Source organism: Bos javanicus, chromosome 19, assembly GCF_032452875.1.
Source record: "Bos javanicus breed banteng chromosome 19, ARS-OSU_banteng_1.0, whole genome shotgun sequence".
Lineage (NCBI taxonomy): Eukaryota > Metazoa > Chordata > Mammalia > Artiodactyla > Bovidae > Bos > Bos javanicus.
The window spans coordinates 6,487,302-6,500,256 of NC_083886.1; the positions used below are offsets into that span (position 1 = coordinate 6,487,302).

Here is a 12,955-nt window from a genome sequence, read left to right on the forward strand (position 1 = left end):
TATTGGTGTCCTGGGAACTGTTATTGAGCCAGCATCAAGGCACAGTTTTGAGAGTGCAAATGCTTTGGGCCACACCATCCACTTCCTAAGATGAAAAATACAGCGAGTGTATAGTTTTGGTTTTGTTTTTGTCATGTGGTGGTGGAGTAAAATGGTGAGAAGAGCATTAATGTTGGAGTCAGGTAAAGCTGGGTTTAAATTTTGGCACTGGTATCTGCCCTTGCATAGGTTATGTTACCTCTCTGAGCCTCTGTTGATTATGTATAAAATGGCTTCTAGTAATGCCTTTCCCTCAGTGTTGTTCTAAATGTGGTGAGCATTGCATCCTATAGAAATGGCTGTATATTTTACTACTGAATTCTGCCTTTTGGCTTAAATCAAAATGGGGAGGTAGCTCTTAGACTGATGTCTAGGAATAAGATTTGGCTCCTGGGGCTTGGACCACTGAGAAGCCCTTAACACTATAAATCTCTCAGCAGGATCTGATGAAGCTGCAAAAACCTTCATAGAACATGAGCCCTACCACCTACTTGACTTATAGAAGTCTGCTGTTTTTATCTTTTGAGCCAATTCTTATTCTATTTTCCATTTTCAATTTTCTTCTGCTTCTCTTATTTTCAAAATTCTCTCCTAAATGTGTGAAGTTGGAGAGTCCATACTGAAAGTTATCCAAGAAATCAAGGAAAAGTAAGGTCATGCATGACCTTAATTAAATAACATGAATATTAGTTTTCTTTTTTTTTTAATTTTATTTTTAAACTTTACATAATTGTATTAGTTTTGCCAAATATCAAAATGAATCCACCACAGGTATACATGTGTTCCCCATCCTGAACCCTCTTCAAATTGAGATGTGAATAATATAACTATATTGATTCATTTTTTGAATTATAACTTCCAGAAAGAAGAAAATAATTTGTTTAAACCGCTACTATTTTTACATTCTTTTCTTCAATGACATTATTTTTTTAAATATTTAGGAAGCCAAAGCTGTGGTCGAAGAAGCAAGAGCCCTGCGAAGTCGGCTTCATCTTGCCGAAGCTGCGCAGAGACAGGCACAGGGAATGGAAATGGATTACGAGGAAGTGATCCGTCTGTTAGAGGCTGAGATTACAGAGCTGAAGGCTCAGCTTGCTGATTATTCTGACCAAAATAAAGTAAGCAAAACAGTTCCCTTTTCTGGTTACCATGGTTTCCTTGCCGTAGCTATGTATCCTGTTTTCATTTTTTTTTTCGTCTGCACTTCTAAACTAGGTCAGTGTTTGTCTTCTGTTATTCAGTGGTAGGATGATGTGTCATGGTGGGGGTAATGTGAAGGTTATGAGCCTCCCTTTATCCAGATAGCTTTGGGATGGAAAAGTATGTGCCCCAAATTTATTTGGGTCACTGGTCAACATTGTACAACTCAAGCATTAAGTCCCATTACATTGATTTCCTCCTTTTTCCCTAAACTTGCTAATTTGTCTTTTAATTCTGTTTTACTCTTTGTTTAGAACACTTGAGGAAGTGTGAAAGTTAAATAATTTTTTGCCAAAGGCCCAAGTTAATTAAGAGAAAGAAACTTGAGTTTGAATTTAGCAGGCTTCAATTTCAGTAGCAAAATACTGAATGCTTTTCAGAAGGCAATGTGACCTTTCTTTTAATGTGAATTTTTTTTTATTATGTGATTTTGTAAAACATTATATGTACTATATTCATTGAATGGTCTTCAAAAACTGTAATAGACATATATACTTTATTTTCACTGAAATAAGGTAGAAAATTAAATAAATTGAAATAGATATTTTATAACTTCCTAGAATTTTTTTCTAACCATAATAAGTGTTTATGTCTCTAATCCAGTCATCTTTCAAGAGAACATAAAACAAATTTGAAAAACTTACATTTATTTATTTAAACATAAAAGAGTTAAATACTTTAAATATACTAAGTGGAAATGAAACTAATTTTAGAAAAGCAAGATACAGAAGAAAGTCTGAAATTTTCTTTGGTTATCTAAGAGATACGTTTTTCACATTTGCCATTTAAACGAGTTCCAAAAGAAGTCTGATGTTCCTGTCACCCATTGATAATACCATAAGGCCAAGGGGGAGCAATACTTTAGATGGCAGAAATACTAAGGAATGTTGCATATATTTATTATTCTTGACCTAGGTTTATGTTCTGAAATCAGAGATATATGCTTATTTCATGTGAGTAACTTAACATGATTCTGAAAATATTGGTGGGATTATCAAAATATTAAAAGTACTTTTTAAATAATAACTTGATTTATTTTCAGAGGGATAATCAAGTCTTTAAAAATACTTTCTTTTTAAATAATATAACATTTAAGTAATTCATATGAATTTATTCAATGTTTTAAAGCGTAGGTTATTTGCTATTCTCTATTTCAGCTCCTAGCTGAAAAACATTTTTGTCCTAAGTTTTGTGGTAATATAATTAATTCAGCTCTCTTTTTTAGCATAATGGTGTCTCATGCCATTCAGAGGAACAAAATTTTGTTAAGAGAACAAAATCCTAAACTAAGCCATTAGCCCATGTCTGAAAATAATCATTTTTTTTTTCCCAAAAGATGTTAGAGATGAACATCTCAACATTTTCCAAACCCAATACCAGTGGAGAAAAAGAAGGAAACTTTTTTTTGTTTGAGATTGCTTGAAGAGATACTCACCAAAATATTACAGAATTCAGATTCAGATATTCATTTTTAAAGCAGATTATTTTTATAACAATAAATATTTTTCTTACAAGTTTTCCCTTATATTATCATTATGTTTACTTATCTCCCTTTTTATTTATTTTTTCCTTCAGCTTAAGAAATAAAAACTTACCAATACATTTGAAGACCCACAATGTCCCTTTCCAATTTCATCCCATAAAACCACTTTCCTAGATTTAATCTTAACCATTTTCTTGATTATTTTACTATCTGTATATATATATCCCTTAGTCTTCACTGGTGGCTCAGACAATAAGGAATCCACCCACAATGCAGGAGACCTGAGTTTGATCCCTGGGTACGAAAGATCCCCAGCAGAAGAGAATGGCTACCCTCTCCAGGATTCTTGCCTGGGGAATTCCATGGACAGAGGAGCCTGGTGATACAGTCCATGGGGTTACAAAGAGTTGGACATGACTGAGCACTTAAGCATGCATGCACATATCCCTTAACAATGTATTGTTGAATTTTGCCTGTTTGTCAACTTTATATGAATAGAAAACATATTACTTTTATTATTCCGACTTGTGTTTTTTTCACTCAAAATTTTGTATTTGTGATTTATTTATTTGAAGTTTATAGCTAGTTCATGTCTTTTCATTGCCTTTTTTGTATTCCATTGAGTGGATATATTACAGTATATTTGTCCATACTATATTTGATAGACAGTACAACTGTTCATTTTCTTCTTTTATGAACAGTGTTGCTAAAAAGTTTTGTATGTATATCCTACTCCACATGTGTAGCAGTTCTCTTTTGTTCATACTAGAGTGGAATTGGTAGGTTGAGTGATGATTGTATGATCAGCTTTACTAATTACAATTAGGCAATGCCAATTGTGTTTGAAAGTATTTAAACTGATCTTAACTCTGTGTTCAGTGACATCAGGTGATTAGCTTGAAATGAGCCATGTAAGATTATTTACACCACGAAATGCAGTAAACCAGGGCTTTGCCTCTTGTCCCAGATAGCCAGTTGAGCTAATATTTATGCATTTATTAGGCATTTTTGTTTCTATGTGAAATGTTTTTATTTTTGATGTTGTAAAACTCTTCTCCTGAATTTATGCTTGCCTTTGCACCCTAAAGTGAAATGAACAGCTGTTATTTTCATATAATCCAATTAATCGATCTTTTCCTTCATGTGTCTTTCTAGAAGTCCCTCCATTCTCAAAAATGTTTCTGTATTTGTCTCTAAAAGTTTTTAAAATTTGATCCTTCTTTCATGGTTTTATGTCATTGTATGAGATAGGGGTCCATTTCATTCTTTCTTTCTTTTTCTAAATGAATGATAAACTATCCCAGCCCCTTTCATTCAAAAGCCTCTTTTACTCTAAATCTTCATCTGATGACCCTGTCTAGTTCTTTTTCTTTACATGTGTGGTGGCTACATAATCCTTTGATCTTTTATCTGTATTTTTTTTTTATGATTTTCAGGTTTTTTGTTTTTTTTTTTTAATTCTGCCTGTATTTTAGATTATGAGTTCAGTTCAGTTCAGTTGCTCAGTCGTGTCCGACTCTTGGCGACCCCATGGACTGCAGCACACCAGGCCTCCCTGTCCATTACCAACTCCCGGAGTCTACCCAAACCCATGTCCATCGAGTCAGTGATGCCATCCAACCATCTTATCCTCTCTTGTCCCCTTCTCCTCCTGCCCTCAATCTTTCCCAGCATCACAGTCTTTTCAAATGAGTCAGCTCTTCTCATCAGGTGGCCAAAGTATTGGAGTTTCAGCTTCGACATCAGTCCTTCCAATGAACACCCAGGACTGATCTCCTTTAGGATGCACTGGTCTCCTTGCAGTCCAAGGGACTCTCAAGAGTCTTCTCCAACACCACAGTTCAAAAGCATCAATTCTTTGGCACTCAGCTTTCTTTATAGTCCAACTCTCATATCCATACATGACTGCTGAAAAAACCATGGTCTTGACCTTTGTTGGCAAAGTAACATCTCTGCTTTTTAATATGCTGTCTAGGATGGTCATAACTTTCCGTTCAAGGAGTAAGTGTCTTTTAATTTCATGGCTGCAGTCACCATCTGCAGTGATTTTGGAGCCCAGAAAAATAAAGTCAGCCACTGTTTCTACTGTTTCCCCATCTGTTTCCCATGAAGTTGATGGAACCAGATGCCATGATCTTAGTTTTCTGAATGTTGAGCTTTAAGCCAACTTTTTCACTCTCCTCTTTCACTTTCATCAAGAGGCTCTTTAGTTCTTCTTCACTTTCTGCCATAAGGGTGGTGTCATCTGCATATCTGAGGTTATTGATATTTCTCTCGGAAATCTTAATTCCACTTGTGCTTCTTCCAGCCCACCGTTTCTCATGATGTACTCTGCATATAAGTTAAATAAGAAGGATGACAATATACAGTCTTGACGTACTCCTTTCCCAATTTAGAACCAGTCTGTCATTCCATTCTAACTGTTGCTTCCAGACCTGCATACAGATTTCTCAGGAGGCAGGTCAGGTGGTCTGGTATACCCATTTCTTGAAGAATTTTCCACAGTCTATTGTGATCCACACAGTCAAAGGCTTCAATATAGTCAATAAAGCAGGAGCAGATGTTTTTCTGGAACTCGCTTGGTTTTTCGATGATCCAATGGATGTTGGCAATTTGATCTCTGGTTCCTCTGCCTTTTCTAAATCCAGCTTGAACAAATGGAAGTTCACGGTTCACATACTGTTGAAGTCTGACTTGGAGAATTTTGAGCATTACTTTGCTAGTGTGTGAGATGAGTGCAATTGTGTGGTAGTTTCAACATTCTTTGGCATTCCCTTTCTTTGGAATTGTAATGAAAACTGACCTTTTCCAGTCTGGTGGCCACTGCTGAGTTTTCCAAATTTGCTGGCATATTAAATGCAGCACTTTCATAGCATCATCTTTTAGGATTTGAAATAGCTCAACTGGAATTCCATCACCTCCCCTAGTTTCGTTCGTAGTGATGCTTCCTAAGGCCCACATGACTTCACATTCCAGTATGTCTGGCTCTAGGTAAGTGATCACACCATTGTGATTATCTGGGTTGTGAAGGTCTTTTTTGTACAGTTCTTCTGTGTATTCTTGCCACCTCTTCTGAATCTCATCTGTTTCTGTTAGGTCCATACCATTCTGTCCTTTATTGAGCCCATCTTTGCATGAAATGTTCCCTTGGTATCTCTAATTTTCTTGAAGAGATCTCTAGTCTTTCCCATTGTATTGTTTTCTTCTGTTTCTTTGCAATGATCACTGAGGAAGGCTTTCTTATCTCTCCTTGCTATCCTTTGGAACTCTGCATTCAAACGGGTATATCTTTCCTTTTCTCCTTTGCTTTTGGCTTCTCTTCTTTTCACAGCTATTTGTAAGGCCTCCTCAGACAACCATTTTGCTTTTTTGCATTTCTTTTTCTTAGCATGGTCTTGAGCCCTGCCTCCTGTACACTGTCATGAAACTTCGTCCATAGTTCTTCAGACACCCTATCAGATATAATCCCTTGAACCTATTTCTCACTTCCACAGTATAATCGTAAAGGGTTTGATTTAGGTCACACTTGAAAGTTCTACTGGTTTTCCCTACTTTCTTCAGTTTAAGCCTGAATTTGACTAAGGGGTTCATGATCTGAGCCACAGTCGGCTCCCGGTCTTGTTTTTCTGACTGTATAGAGCTTCTCCATCTTTGGCTGCAAAGAATGTAATCAATCTGATTTCGGTGTTGACCATCTGGTGATGTCCATGTGTAGAGTCTTCTTGTGTTGTTGGAAGAAGGTGTTTGCTATGACCAGTGTGTTCTCTTGGCAAAACTCTATCAGGCCTTATATGATCTATTTATTAGACTGGCTACATCAGGTCCTAGTTGTGTCGTGCAGGAGCCTTCATTGCGGCGCATGCACTCTGTAGCTGTGGCACACGGGCTCAGTAGTTACGGCACAGGGGCTTCAGTAATTGCAGCATACAGGCTTTTAGTTGCGGAGCACGGGCTTTCTTACTGCATAGTATATGGGATCTTAGTTCTCCAAGGGAGCAAACCTGCGCCTCCTGCATTGCAAGGCGGATTTTAACCATTGGACCACAAGGAAGTCCCTGTCCTTAATATTTGAATTTTGTCTATGGTAAACAACAGGTAATTGGATTTTTTTCCCATTTTACTAGTTTTTGACCTTTAGTTGGAAAGATCTTTCCGTTTACATTCTTACTCACTAATGTACTGGCTTAATTTCTGCCCTTTTATTTTCTGTGTTTTATCTGTCCCATGTTTTCTAGTTGTTTGTCGTGTCTTACCTCCCTCTCGCCCCTTTTGTTTGGATTGGGTCAGATTTTTCCTGTGTTCCCCCACTCCCGTTTATTTTACTGCGCTGCTTTCACTTTCAGGTGGCTCAGATGGTAAAGAATCCACCTGCAATGTGGGAGACCAGGGTTCGATCCCTGGCTTGGGAAGATCCCCTGGAGAAGGGAATGGCTACCCATTCCAATATTCTGGCCTGGAGAATTCCACGGACAGAGGAGCATGGCAGGCTGCAGTCCATGGGGTCTCAAAGAGTCGGACACGACTAAGCAACTTTAATTTTCATGCTAGTTTAGAAGTTAGACACTTGTTTCTAATTGTAATGATTATCTTCTAATAGCAATGGTAGCTTTCTATTTTAACTTAAATTATAAAACTAATCACTATCAGTCTACTTCTAAATACTGTAAGAACTTTACTACAAATCCAAGTCTCTTTCTATTTAATATTTTGTAATTATTTTAGTTATTTCTTGACTTTTAACATCATAAATTAGATATTATTACAATTTCTTTTGTGCTGTCAATCTTTGTTTAGATTGACCTCCATGTTTATCATTTTCTTTTTTCAACATTCTTGCATTTCAGAACTTTTTGCTTGAATTGCTTTCTTTTTTCCTGAAGTACAGCATTTAGAAATTCATCTTTCAAAGATAGGATCTGTTGTAATGAAATTTATTTTTGTTTGTCTGGAAACATATTCATTAACTCTTGTTCTTGAAGTGTAGCATTTAGGGTGTTAAACTGGCACTGAGTTTCTTTAATGTTTTTGTTCCGTGGTTGTGATATCAGATTTCAGTCTGTTATTTGTTTGCAGTGTGTTGTTTCTTTTTAGGTGATTTTATCTTAAGTGGTCACAAGTTTGACTATGGTTAGCCATGTATTGAGCTATCTTTATTTATATGCTTGAGATTCAAGGAATGAGTTTCCTGATCTGAGTAACAGTGTCTTTCACTGTTTCTGCAAAACCTTAAGCTGTTATCCTGACCTATTTCTCTTTAATTATTTCTTGTCTCTCCTATGTAATTTATATTGGATATATGATAGATCTTCTGGTTACTTTTTCCTTACCTCTTCTCTTTTCATATTTTCCATTTTTATTTTTCTGCTCTATTATACATTTATTTACCTCTGTCTTCCAGTTCACCTATTCTCTTTTCAACTTATCTTAAGGTGCTGGACAGCAAACACATTAACTGAGTTTCTAGTTATTACTGCCTTTTTTTAAATTGAAGGATACTTGCTTTACAATGCCATGGTGGTCTCTACCGTGCATTAGCACAAATCAGCCACAGTTGTGCATGTGTCCTTCCCTCCTAAGCCTCCTTCCCGCACCGTTCCACCCCGTGGGTCGTCGCAGAGCACCGGGCTGGCTCCCTGTGCTGTACAGCCGCGTCCTGCTGCTTGTCCGCGTCACACCTGACGGTGCACACGTGTCAGTGCTGCGCGCTCAGCTCACCCTGCCCGCACCTTCCCCTGCTGTGTGCACCAGGCCATTCCCTGCGTCTGCCTCCATTTCTCCTCTCTAAACGTGTTCTTCAGTACCATTTTTCTAGATTCCACATACATATGTTAATATACGATATTTGCTTTTCTTTTTGTGACTTCAAACTGTATAACAGGCTCTAGGTTCATCAACCTCACTATAGCTGACTCAAATTCATTCCTTTTTATGGCCGAGTAGTATTCCATTGTATGTGTCTATATATATGTCCATGTATTTATATATATACATACATACAGCTTCTTTACCCATTTTTCTGTTGATGGACATCTACGTTGCTTCCGTGTCCTGGCTATTGTCAATAGTGCTGCAGTTAACATTGGAGTGCATGTGTTTTTGAATTGTAGTTTTCTCAGGATTTATGCTCAGTCATGGGATTGGTGGGTTGTATGGTAATTTTATTCCTAGTTTGTTAAATCTCCATACTATTCTCCATAGTGGCCATTTCAATTTAAATTCCCACCAAGAGCGTAATAGGGCTCCCTTTTCTCCACATCACTTCCAGTATTTATTATTTGTAATTTTTTTGTTGATGGCTATTCTGATTAAAAGACACTGCTTGCTCCTTGGAAGAAAAGCTATGACCAACCTAGATAGCATATTAAAAAGCAGAGACATTTGCCAACAAAGGTCTGTCCAGTCCAAGCTATGGTTTTTCCAGTAGTCATGTATGGATGTGAGAGTTGAACTATACAGAAAGCTGAGAGCCAAAGAATTGATGCTTTTGAACTGTGGTGTTGGGAGAAGACTCTTGAGAGTCCCTTGGACTGCAAGGAGATCCAACCAGTCCATCCTAAAGGAAATCAGTCCTGAATATTCACTGGAAGGAGTGATGCTGAAGCTGAAGCTCTAATACTTTGGCTACCTGATGCGAAGAGCTAAATCATTTGAAAAGACCGTGATGCTAGAAAAGATTGAGGGCAGGAGGAGAAGGGGACGACAGAGGATGAGATGGCTGGATGGCATCACCGATTAGATGAACATGAGTTTGAGTAAGTGCTGGGAATTGGTGATGGACAGGGAGGCCAGGCATGCTGCGGTCCATGGGATCACAAAGAGTCGGACACCACTGAGCAACTGAACTGATGATGACTCTGATTGATGTGAAGTGATATTTTATTTTTGTTTTGCATTTCTCTAATAATGTGCAGTGTTGAGCATCTTTTCATGTGTTTATTGGCCATCTGTATGTCTTCTTTGGAGAAATGTCTGCTTAGGCCTCTTGTCTGTTTTTTGATTGGTTGTTTATTTTTCTGATATTGAGCTATATGAGCTACTTATGTATTTTGGAGATTAATCCTATGTCAGTAGCTTTGTTTGCAATTATTTTCTCCCATTCTGAGGCTTGTCTTTTAATCTTGTTTATTATTTCCTTTGCTATGCAAAAGCTTTTTAAGTTTAATTAGGTCCCATTTGTTTATTTTTGTTTTTATTTCCATTACTCTAGGAGGTGAGTCAAAGAGGATCTTGCTGTGATTTATATCCAAGAGTGAAAAATATGAAATGCTTCATAAATTTGTGTATCATTCTTGTGCAGGGGCCATGCTAATCTCTGTATCATTCCAATTTTAGTATATGTGCTAAGTAAGCACTGCATTTTTATTTCTAAGTTTGATTTTTTTACTTCATCTGGATCTATTTAGATAGTATCTTGTCTCTTTATTATGCATTAAATTCTTTCTTAGTTTCTAAAGCATATTGAACATTAGTTCAGTCCAGTCGCTCAGTCGCGTCTGATTCTTTGTGACCCCATGAACTGCAGCACACCAGGCCTCCCTGTCCATCACCAACTCCCAGAGTTTACCCAAACTCATGTCCATTGAGTCGGTGATGCCATCCAACCATCTCATCCTCTGTCGTCCTCTTCTCTTCCTGCCTTCAGTCTTTCCCAACATCAGGGTCTTTTCAAATGAGTCAGCTCTTCGCATCAGGTGGACAAAAATATTGGAGTTTCAGCTTTAGTATCAGTCCTTCCAATGAACATCCAGGATTGATTTCCATTAGGATGGACTGGTTGGATCTCCTTGCTCTCCAAGGGACTCTCAAGAGTCTTCTCCAACACCACAGTTCAAAAGCATCAATTCTTCTGTGCTCAGCTTTCTTTATAGTCCAACTCTAACTATATTCTGTATTCAGTCACTTCAGTATCTCCAATCTCTGTAGGTCTGATCCTATAATTTGTGTCCTTCAGCTGACTTTTTATCCATAGTAGCTTATTTACTGAGGCCATCATCTTTTGATACATTAAATGTAGGAATTCTTTGATATCTGAATTTAGAAATTAACCCACTAAAGAAAGTTTGTGTTTGCTTTTACCAGTCAGGTAAAATTTAAACTAAATTTTCAGCTTATGAATGTACAGACCACATAAGTAATATAAATCCTGATCTCTAACCTGCGTGAGTGGTGCACTGGGGTCTACCATTCACCAGAGCCAAAATCAAGAGGTTTGTTTCTCCCTAATTTACCCATTAAAGTTCTCCTGTTTGTGCCTGATGAAACCCCAAACTAGAGGCCACCAAGAATCAGCAAATACCCTGAGATAAAGTTGTGCTCCACTGTATTCTCACTTCAGTGGGTTCAGGCAGCAATGCTGTTGCACGTCTCTTCATGAAATTCCTTTACTGTTCACGGCATTCTTTTACTTCTGCGCCAGCTCAGCTTCAAATTGGGTCATGCTACATTAAATATGTATGTGTATCTTCAGCATGTTGGATTATGCCACACTAACAGGGGTTTCTGTCAGCATCTGGTAAGCCATGTTGTCCAAAAAAGCCACCATAAGCTAACTAAAATGTGTTTTACTGTAACAATCAATAGAGTTATATGTTTGTGCTCAGGCACAGTCCAACTCTTTGCAGCCCCATGGACTGTGGCCTGCCATGGTCCTCTGTCCATGAATTTTCCAGGCAAGAATACTGGAGTGGGTTGCCATTCCCTACTCCAGGGGATCTTCCAACCCAGGGATCAAACCCGCATCCCTTGCACCTCTTGTATTGGCAGGCAGATTCCTTACCCCTAGCCCCACATGGAAAGCCACTTTAGGGTTCAGTTCAGTTCAGTTCAGTCACTCAGTCGTGTCCGACTCTTTGCGACCCCATGAATCGCAGCTCGCCAGGCCTCCCTGTTCATCACCAACTCCCGAAGTTCACTGAGACTCACGTCCATCTAGTCAGTGATGCCATCCAGCCATCTCATCCTCTGTCGGCCCCTTCTCCTCTTGCCCCCAATCCCTCCCAGCATCAGTGTCTTTTCCAATGAATCAACTCTTCGCATGAGGTGGCCAAAGTACTGGAGTTTCAGCTTTAGCATCATTCCTGCCAAAGAAATCCCAGGGCTGATCTCCTTCAGAATGGACTGGTTGGATCTCCTTGCAGTCCAAGGGACTCTCAAGAGTCTTCTCCAACACCACAGTTCAAAAGCATCAATTCTTCGGTGCTCGGCCTTCTTCACAGTCCAACTCTCACATCTATAAATGGCCACAGGAAAAACCACAGCCTTGACTAGACAAACCTTTGTTGGCAAAGTAATGTCTCTGCTTTTGAATATGCTATCTAGGTTGGTCATAACTTTCCTTCCAAGGAGTAAGCATCTTTTACTTTCATGGCTGCAGTCACCATCTGCAGTGATTTTGGAGCCCAAAAAAATAAAGTCTGACACTGTTTCCACTGTTTCCCCATCTATTTCCTATGAAGTGATGGGACCAGATGCCATGGTCTTCATTTTTTGAATGTTGAGCTTTAAGCCAACTTTTTCCACTCTCCACTTTCACTTTCATCAAGAGGCTTTTTAGTTCCTCTTCACTTTCTGCCATAAGGGTGGTGTCATCTGCATATCTGAGGTTATTGATATTTCTCCCGGCAATCTTGATTCCAGCTTGTGCTTCCTCCAACCCAGCGTTTCTCATGATGTACTCTGCATAGAAGTTAAATAAGCAGGGTGACAATCTACAGCCTTGACGTACTCCTTTTCCTATTTGGAACCAGTCTGTTGTTCCATGTCCAGTTCTAAGTGTTGCTTCCTGACCTGCATACATAGCTCTATTCCTAAGATGTGGTCTTACTGTGGTCTCAATTGAGGATCCAGGGTGTTCACATAAGCTTCTCTTCTCTAATTGGTCAAACACCAATGACTTACAGCCAAATGTAAACTTCAGAACCTCTGTTTAGCTTACATTCCACCATAGTGGACCAGCCTTTTAATGCCTGGCTGTGCATATGCATAGCTTAGAATCCTGCTAAAGACCAAGAGATACTTAGGTATAGTTTCACAGCTTTTATTTTGTGTTGCTTCCTCTTATCTTCTACCATGCCCCACAGGTTTAGCCATCTCTAAATTTCAATTTTTGTTTCCTCAGCTCAGTAAAACCCTATCTTCTTTTTAGACCCTTTTTCCCTATGCCATGTTTTGAAGACTTTAGACAAAAGGCCAGTCATGGAGCTTAACTTTCATGTTTTCAGTCTCTCCAGGATC

At 38.5% G+C, this 12,955-nt stretch overlaps 1 protein-coding gene and 1 pseudogene across 8 annotated transcripts in view; one reads left to right on the forward strand and one right to left on the reverse strand.

The window, feature by feature from the left end:
* The window catches only part of STXBP4 (syntaxin binding protein 4), a 254,199-nt gene that overhangs the window by 127,734 nt on the left and 113,510 nt on the right, over positions 1-12,955 (forward strand). For all 8 annotated transcript variants that reach the window (XR_009731174.1, XM_061389991.1, XM_061389993.1 and 5 more), the window contains one exon: positions 981-1,157. Coding sequence is in view for 7 of the 8 variants with exons in the window: in XM_061389991.1 (XP_061245975.1) it covers positions 981-1,157 (177 nt within the window). In the remaining variant the exon portion in view is untranslated. The remainder of the gene's footprint in view (positions 1-980; positions 1,158-12,955) is intronic.
* LOC133233086 (U6 spliceosomal RNA) lies at positions 9,975-10,074 on the reverse strand (annotated as a pseudogene).